We start from the raw sequence: 9,643 nt of genomic DNA on the forward strand, positions 1-9,643 counted from the left end.
TGCTTTTTGTTCTAGTCGAGGCTGATGACAGCAGGCACCTCACTGCTACCAGACATCTCCTTGATTACTCCAGCTCCAAGTCTCTTAGCTAAAGTAGATGGGATCTTCTTACTGACACATTCTCTGCACAGCCTTTCAAGTACAAATTTTGTTCTTTTCCCACCTTTCACAGCCATTTCAGCACAGATAATGTTTCTTTTTCAGTCACTAGAGCACAGAAGAACATGATGTTTCACATAATGGACTCCATACCCTGTGTGTTCTTTGCAGATGTGTTTTCACACAAGTACACTACACGAATGCAAAAGTAATTTCACTGACTACTTCAGTGTAATAATGGCTGAAACAAGACAAAAGCATTAGCCAGTGTTTTTATACAAATAGGATTTTAATTCAGTCTTTGTTTTCTGTACAACAGAAAGGTGTTATACAAAAACAAAAGAAGTTGCTGAACCCTAGCGCTTCAGGAAGCCTAAAAGTTTTTTGAAGAGACGACCATGTAAGGTATTGTTATAAATGTTGTAATCCTGGTTTGGATCAGTCTCTACCACATACAACTCTCCTGCATGGACATCCTCAAAGTCGGTACTGAAATTGTTAGGATAAAATCGAACCCATGCAGTATACCTGTAGTCAATTGTACGTATGGAATAGCCCATGATTCTGATGTCCTTTAGCCTTGGTTTGTCAGAGTTCCACTGAGGAGTGTCTGAAGGCCGGGGATATTGGCTGAATGCAACAGGTTCTCCAGTATGACACCTGTTAGCGTCATCACAACCATCCTCCGTCTCCACCTTCTCTTCAGAGGAGTTAAAATACTGGACAATGCTTGCCCCCTCTGTGCACAGTGCAACATGAAATGAAGTCTCTGGGCACGCAGGAGGAACTTGCAAGCCAGCTAGTTCAGCAAGCGTCGAAAAGAGAGACACAAGCTCAACCATTTTTTTGCTTTGTCCTAGAAGAAGCATCAGAATACAAATAATGAAACATGATGTTTTGACAGACACCGGTGGAACATTTTAGGAACTTATTCTGACAGTTAAATTGGTGTTTATTGTAAGTGCTTTGCACTGGATCTGTGGGGTAACATGAGGCAATTAAGGTGTGTCAGTTTGCTCTGAGGATACTAGGCTATGAATTTGACATACTTTAATGAGAAGAGACTTCTGTGCTTATATTTCTCAAATGTGCAAACTCTTCAAGACAATGATATTCAACACTGAGAAAGAACTCCTCAGAACGACAAAGCACATTCCAGCATCAATCGTTTAACATAACTGCCTCCACCAGAACAGCTTCCAATGCCACCATTTTAAGCACAGATGCTACATAGAGAATGTTTACTTATCACTGTTGGAAAGATGGCAGCTGGCACTGTAAAAGATAGGTCACGTATCCTTTTAGGCATCTACACTAAACAATGAATTGCCTGCGGACTGACACAGACATCTAGCTGTTGCCACTAAGCGCTAAGGCATAGCTAACTGAAGTAAAACTTTGAGTCCAAACACAGAACATGCCCTTCACCATCTTGTTCCCCATCAGTACAGAAGCACACTCGATGACACCAACAAGCTGCCTGTATGTGAAGTATCATTGCATCACCCCTTCTCCTCTAAATACATCCACCACAAGCAAACAAAAGAAATGGAAACTTACCTTGAGGCACCAAGCCTAAATTACGGCTAAAGGGGTCAAGGTAGGGGAAGACCCTCCCTCCTTGACTACCAGCGGAAGTTGTCATTCCTGGCACGTAAAACATCAATGGCACACGGGTAGCAACATCAAAATTGCTGTATTTTGCCCATTCACCGTGTTCTCCAAGGGACCATCCTAGATGACAAAGAGTATAATTCAGAGCAGATGCCAGCTTGTAATTTAGTAGTCATTTCTTTTTCACCATTAAGTGACTCTAGTTGTTGAGGCCTCTAGTCTTATCAAGGTTATATTATCATGCAAGTAACAAATCTGTATTTAAACATAACAAGATTTCTCTCTGATGTGAAAACTATTTCAACAGCCATATAAATATTGCAACTTAATGCTCTCATATTAAGGAAATAATTAAACCCATCTCTATTTCCGCTACCCTAAGAACTAGGAAATCAGCATTAAAACAGCATAAAAGAGGAGCTGGGATGTGTCAATTTTCTGAATCACTTTGCTACGTATAGTACTGAAAACACTAACTGTTTACAGTAGCCATAGCAAGGAAAAAACACATTCAGTCTACAAAGGAAAGTCCAAGGCAGTGTGGCAATTCAGGAGGAACATCTAGACTTTCTCTAGTACCTTAACATTATTTTTTTTTACTCTACAACATGAAAGTGCACTCTTACTCACAAGAGTAAACCCAAATTAAATGGGTACTTTAAATTGTTTTCGTTAAGCCACATCCTCTTTCAAGCCAGCTAAGCCTCCTCTCAATTAAGGAGACCATCAGAGAGTTATCTTAATGAATATTAGATATTGAATCAAACAATTAAACAATTAAATGCTTGAGGTATTTGTCCCACTGTTCAAATTCAAACAGTTTTTTTTTCATGCGTATGTTTTTTGTTTTGTGTTTTTTTTTTTGTTGCTGTTTTGTTTTAAAACCACCAGGATCTGGAATGTGCAGGACCCCAATTATTAGAGGGGAAATCAAACTGCTGTCAGCTTAGATGTTCTACAAGCAGCAATGACAAGTGCAAGAAAACACACTTCAGCAGCTAATGAGAAAGCCTGTCACCCACTGTACCAGATGGCCCTTTACAAATTGCGAAGGGGGAGAACGGGTGGCAATCCATTAGCAGCACTCTTCCCAGCAGGAATCACTCCTTGGGGTAGGAGGTGGGAACACAGAAAGCTCAGCCCAGTGTCCTGGCAGACAGCCTCATAACTTGCTGATCACTATTACTCATTGGAAACTCTCAATTTGATTAAAGACAGAGGTGCCTGCAGTGGAACAAAACGGCCGTCACGGAGGCCCATGTCAGTCCATTAGTTAGGGACAGACCAGCCAGATATACAAGGTATGGCAGCTCCACCACACGTTATATAAACATGCACCTAACTCATATGCCAGCTCTGAGTTGCACAATTAAAAAGTTAATAGCAGTGAGCTAAAGGAAGATTTAAATGCTTACCATGATCAGCAGTAAAAACTACCATTGTGCTACTTGAGAGCCCTACATCATCCAAAGCATTCAGGAGCAGGCCAACTTGCATATCCAGGTAAGAAACTGCTGCGTAATAGCTCTGACGAATCTGACGCTGCAAGTTAAGAAGATAGGAGAGAAGAAAAAAAGAGCTCCTCCACTCCACCCCATACAAACAGAAGAACCAGTGGGTGGCTTTATAATGATTTTTGAATTAAAGGATTTTACTTGTAAAGCCTGTTTCTCAAGTGTCCATAGCCTGATTAATGTCATGGATGAGAAGGTAAATAGGCAGGGGGGCAGTTAGAAAGTGTTAACTATTTCCTAGAAGCTTTTTCAGGCAAGATGTTGCAAACCAATCAGTTCTGCTCTCCTCCAGGTCCAATGAGTGCTTATGTTCACTTATGCACTTTGAAGGCAAGGAGAATCTTACAAAAGATGTACTAAATGGAGGCTTGAAACAGAAGCAGATCCAGCTGATGAAAACAAACATACATTCTCTCATGTACAAACACTCATCCATCAGCAGTGAGAGCAGAAAAGAGAAATAACCAGGAGCACACACTGATATCACTGATTGGTAGTTGATCTCTTCCATCTTGACCCCAGTTACAGAGAAGGTTTTCCTTAAAAACCTAAATGTGACAGCATGCAAGGGAGGGCATTCAGTTTTTGGAAGCTGACAGATGCTGAATACTTCAGAATATCTAAGAGCAGCCTACTGCTCCCTTGCATTTGAATAAGTTATTGACAGCTTACCTGGAAGTCATCTGGAAGTGGTCCATAAGGGAAACTAACATTTAATGCTTTCACATCATCCCTCTGTCTGATATCCATCCAGGGGTTGTATGCCACAGGAGGCAGTTTCTTCGGCACCCAGGGATCTGGGGCTAATGTGATTTTTTCCAGAGGGTACAACTTCAGAAATTCCTTTGCAATGCAAACACACATAAAAGATTATCCTCAGCTCTAAGGCCTCCTGTAAAATTGCATTGTAAAACAGCAACCGTTTCTCCTTGCATGACCCTTCTTTAATATTCTTATGGTTTATAAGGCTTCACCTGCCCCAACGTATAACAGGTAGCAATGCTATGTTAATTAGCCTCAACCAGCTCCAAAAAAAATCTGAGTTAGTAAGTGGTATTGTACCTGAAGAAAAAAAGAAAAAAAAAGCTTCCTATCTCAAAGCCACCTTGAAATAAAAAGCCCAACATTGCTTCCTCTGAAATAAGTAGAAGTTTTGATACCGACTCAAATGGAGAGAACAAGGTCTTGTAAGGCCTCATTATGTCACACTCCATCAAGCTGAACAGTATCTCCTTGCAATAGCTGTCACACTACTATGGCGGTAGGAGCCTGACTTTTGGCTGACTGGTCACAACTCTCCCATTAAACATTTTGAAATTCAACACAGACAACTGCTAAAATTACACAGAGCCAACACTGTTTTCCACCTCACTTCCCAGAAACAGTAACAATAAAGCATTTGTGAAACAGCTTTGAAAAGAAAAAAAACCACTTGTCTAAATTCCTTTCCCCACAGTCTTCAGGTTCCTCACCTGCGGGTACCTCAGTGGGATATGTGGTTTGTGGTAACCAACAGCCAGGAAGAATTTTTGTTTCTTGGTTTTCATAACATTCAGTAAGCGTATGGCCTCTTCAGTGGTTTGAATATCAGGCAGAGTTCCACCAGGCATTTCTGTCACATCTACTGGGCACACCAAGTTTGCATAAAGTCTTCCATCTTTTCCCCTGCAAGTCTTTTTAAAAAAGAATTAGTTAAGTAACTTCTGTAGAACCAAAGAAGTAATCCTCTGCTCCGTAGCTATCAAACCAATTCATATCTCAACCCTTCTACCAGCAAAAGGTTCTGCAGATTGGATACAAAATGGAATTTCAAAATTTCTATGAACACTGGAAGCACCAAGTACATTGATGACTGAGACAAGAATGCACTTAATACATAGCAACTTCCATGTCTAAGGCAAAGCAGAATCCTCTCTAAAGCTGGCCAGAAGCTGAGAAGTAATCACACAGGAAAACACACAGCTTCTATAATGAATAGCATCCCTGACCTACTGGCAAGAAGGTAGAACTTGGTTACGCTATACACATGGAGTTTTGCTCCTTCCGATCCCAAGAGCTCATAGAAAGCTGCCTGGAGCCTACTACTACCTCATTAATTTCTGAGCAAGTGCCAGCAATGGCTGATGTAAAGTCAGCAAGGAAAGATAAATTAGGCTACATGGCTGCCAAGAAAAGGTGGCCTCAGCAGGGTGCTTGGGAGAGTTGTTAATGAACATAAAGCAAAGTATGTCATGGATGCAAATAGTGTTGTTAAAATCAGTATTTTTCAGCAGTAAATGCAAGAACAAATATAACCAAGGCTCTCTGTAGTCTCATGGCTGCACCTCCAAGCCCTGCAATGTATAGCCTCCAACCTGTGATGTTAGTGCAGTACTTGCATAAGTGCAAAACAGATTCTTTTAGGCAACGCTTAAGAGTAACAAGCATTCCAGAAAATTGAATCAGACAGTTTCAGATCATTTAAAGATTATTTTAATTATGAATTCCACTCCCCATCTCAGCTCTTTATTAAATCAATTTAAATTCACCAAGCCTATGACAATGTTTTGTCACTGAACAGAGCAAGATTAGTATGAAAGCTGACAACGGCACTTTTCAGATAAAAGATTTCATGACCTAGACACAAGTTAAAATCACTTGCAAGCACCTTTATATTGCAGTACCATATTTCCAAATTCTGATTTCTAAATACTTAAATTAAGAATGGGCACATGAGTTAACATGACACACCTAACTGAAGCATAGATCTCTCTTGGAAGTCTGGGAAACAGTATCAAACTGGACTAGTTGTTTCCCTGCAGTGTTACAATCCCAAAAACAGACTATAGGCTTGTGCTCCAGATGGAGTACTTGGTTATACCCGAAAACCATTCTTCGTTAGCATCCCACAAATTACCCTTACCTTATCATTTTCATATTTTTCGGTAGAAGGATGAAAGGGTGGAATGGACCAGCTATATGGATAGTCATCACTGTAATTGGATGAAACCCCTGAAAAGGGTAAAGAGCGAAGACATAAGAAATGCTCTAGTAATTCACTAAATCAGGAAAAGCTCAAACAAATTTGTTTTCAGTTTTGGTTTGTTTGTTTTTTTGAATTCTGCATTCTAAATCTATAAATATTTGAAATGGTCTTTGACAATTCAGAAAGCAATGAAAATATCCAAGAAATAAAAGTCAAAAAGTCTTTTATTTCTTGGATATTTTCAATTCTCCCTGAAATACATTGTTATCAGCGAAAAAGACTCAAGCTTCTCAAAGAACCTTACTTTAGGGGAAAACAAATAAACAAACAAGCAAACAAACAAAAAAACAGGATTAATAATATGTATATCCCTAATCATATCATATATCCATACAAGTGTAGTTCTCTAGTAAAGAACTACTAGAAAGAGCATCACGTTAAGTATTATGTTTTTTTTAAACTCAGTTGTGTTATTAATTTTTAATTAGAGAACCAACTGCCTATTTAATGGGAGTATCAGACGTATTCTAAGCCTCCCAATCCAGACAGCCTATTGTGAAACATGAAACATGTACATGCAGAACCAAGACAATGTTCAGTCATTTCATCTTTAGCAGATACCTAATTTCCAGACATGTTTTGAGAATTGCAAACATTTGTTCCCAGAATCCCTAAACAGTACATTAAAATATTTAATGCTCATCTAATAAATCTGGAGGCCTTACAGATGAATGTAAGATTAAGATTCAAAGACAACCTATAATTCAATCTGGCCCATGAAAACAATTTAAGTCATCCATATAGACAGGAATCACATAGCTCATACTTATATGTAAAGTCTGTTTATGGGAATATATAAAAAGTATCTTAAGCAGAGGAAAATTCAAACCGCACCAGGATGAAAAACTTTCCCTACAGACATGGTCATGTAGCCATTCTCCTTGAAATACTGGGGCATCGTGGAATAGTTTCCTGCATGTACTCTCCAGTAGGAGTAGAAATCATACAGCCGGGTAGTATCAGGCCTGCGTCCAGTAAGAAACGACACTCTACTTGGAGCGCACACAGCTTGCTGAGGAGAGAGACATTCAAAAAGAGAATCAGAACATAAAGCAAAACACAATATATGCAACCTACAAACTTAGATTCGGCTGGGCAAAACATCCAAAAGCTCAGAACTACAGGGAGATGTTTTATATCACTTCAAGCTGAGATGAACAGCATCCCTATTAAGAATACAAATTCCCAATTGTAAAATAATTACTGTGAACAGTGAAAGAAAATAATTTTAATTTAGTAAAACAGCATCTTTTAAGCAGTATTTTACTGTTAATAGTGAAAGCGTTTGAGTGATATAATGTTCCTCCAAGGGGCTACACAAATACCAGTATTCGACTGACCTGCTTTTGTGTTTCTGACCTTAGTCAAGTTCATACATTACACTTCAGCCTAACCATTTGTCTTCCACTAGAACTACTTAATTTCTTAACAAATACTTTTTTTTTCCTCCAGAGATCTGTCTAACAGACAATGCCTAGCACCTACTGTAATAACACTAGTATGTATTTAAAAGGGATAAAACATTTTTGACTATCTCACCTGTGCATACGCATTGTTGAACACAACACTTTGAGACGCAAGTTGATCAATGTTTGGCGATTTTACAAGTTTATCTCCGTAACAACCCAAAACAGGACGTAGGTCATCCACAACTATGAACAGGACATTCATGCCATCTAAGAGAAAACAGAATTAGGCTGTATTAACTTGAGCTCCAGTACATCAAGGCTAGTGCATGCAGATTTAATGCCTCCTGGAGATTTTGTGTGTCAAATTTTAACCCTGAAGTAGACTTCAGAAAAATCATAGAATCTTTTAATTAATTTATCTAATGGCTTTATAAGGAACTGTAAATACTGCAATTTATTCCTTCAACATGTAGGAGTTCATAGGTTCCCTTTTTATTTGACTTAGGCAGAACTATGGTATTTTTCACTTCCCTTTTAATTTCACCACTTCCTCCCACAGCATGTTTGCTCTTCAGCTATGTTCAGTTTTGTACAGAAAAGCAGGGAAATAAGTTTTTTAAAGTTCTATCTGCTTTAGAACTTTACAAGCTTGGGGGGGAAAAGCAGAATTGTGAAGGTAAACCTCAAATACTGTCATGCTATACAAACAGAAAAATTAAATGAAAAAACTATCTGATACGGCATATGCATGTCTTTAAATACCCTCTTAAGGCAGGGAGCTATATGGCGGTTCAACCACCACACAAACTGCTGGGAGCACTTAAGATCAGCAGCAGCAGCAGCCTCGCAAGCCTCACAAGCAGCTCTACCAAAGCCCTGAGCGGGTCAAACCCCAAAGCCAGCAAGGGGAAGGCTCTGGGGCCCCCTCTCCAGCAGCATCGTGCCCCCGGGTGCCGCCCTTCACCCGGGGGCCTCCCGCTGCGGAACCGCGCCGCCTGCCCGGGCCGGGGACTCGCAGCCCCGGCCGCCCTCCCAGCCCCCGGGACGGCCGAGCCCTGCCCGGGGCCCGCCACACCTCGGCGCCCCGCCGCCTCCACAGCGAGCACGCAGCCAGCGGCCAGCAGGCGGAGGCACAGCCAGAGCCGGGCGGCCGCCGCCATGTCGCGGGGACGGGCCTGCGGCCTCCGCCCCGGGGCGGGCATGGGGGGGGGGGGGACAGGGGCCGGGCATGGCCCCGCTCCCGGGGCGGGCTCCCTGCGAGGCGCCGGGGGCTGTGGTGGAACCGGCCTGGGCTCCGCCCTGCCGGCACCGGGCTCCAGAAGCAAGCCCAGCCCGCACGGTGGCGCCGTCGCCCCGCGCAGATCCATGCTTAGGGGCTGCAGGTGTAGGGCGGAGCGGGGCGGGGCGGGGGTCCGCAGGGTTTTTAAGGAGAGCGGGACGCCCCAAGGGTCTTTAATGGAGTGGGGAGCCTCCAGGGATGTAGAGAAGGCTCGCTGGGTGAGGTATGTGGTTGGTGTAGGCTTTCAAGAGACTGTGTGAACAAGGGGAATTTTTGTGGGTTTTAGCACTATTTAGTCCATTAAGAAGTCTTTTGGCACTTGCTGTAATAGTACCCTAGGAAAGGGAGCGCTTAGCGCTAGTCTGATAACTGCTTCCACCCCGCGCAGGTAACAGCCCTGAGGAATGGGGAAGTCAAGTGCATTGGGTTCAGTACCTGGGGAAGTTCTCTGAGTCATGCTTAGCCCTGCTCCTATCTTTTAATTGCTTCCACAACCCCTTTTCTTAATACGCATTGTATTTCTGGAATTGCTTTGAGATATATGAAGGGTCAGGTTTAGGTAGGCTGTTAGTGAGAATGCATGCCCTGTGTAGCAGGTGTTGTGCAAGCCTCTGACACCAGGGCTTTGGTTGTGGCTTGTTGCTTGTTAGGTGTGAGGCAGCTGGGCTGACTCAGCTGTTACCTCTGCTTGGGCTTCTTCCTC

General features: G+C 42.0%; 1 protein-coding gene across 1 annotated transcript; it reads right to left on the bottom strand.

The window, feature by feature from the left end:
- Positions 1–403: 403 nt before the first annotated feature.
- Positions 404–8,930, bottom strand: IDS (iduronate 2-sulfatase). Its single transcript, XM_035326028.1, has 10 exons — positions 8,913–8,930; positions 8,737–8,861; positions 7,792–7,928; positions 7,087–7,264; positions 6,130–6,218; positions 4,700–4,900; positions 3,900–4,070; positions 3,129–3,255; positions 1,660–1,833; positions 404–955 (listed from the first exon to the last, which is right to left on the bottom strand). Exons 2-10 carry the CDS (start codon positions 8,819–8,821, stop codon positions 456–458), a joined length of 1,662 nt encoding a protein of 553 aa, XP_035181919.1. The 5' UTR covers positions 8,822–8,861; positions 8,913–8,930; the 3' UTR covers positions 404–455.
- Positions 8,931–9,643: the final 713 nt, after the last annotated feature.

Source organism: Oxyura jamaicensis, chromosome 4 (assembly GCF_011077185.1).
Source record: "Oxyura jamaicensis isolate SHBP4307 breed ruddy duck chromosome 4, BPBGC_Ojam_1.0, whole genome shotgun sequence".
NCBI classification, from domain to species: Eukaryota; Metazoa; Chordata; class Aves; order Anseriformes; family Anatidae; genus Oxyura; species Oxyura jamaicensis.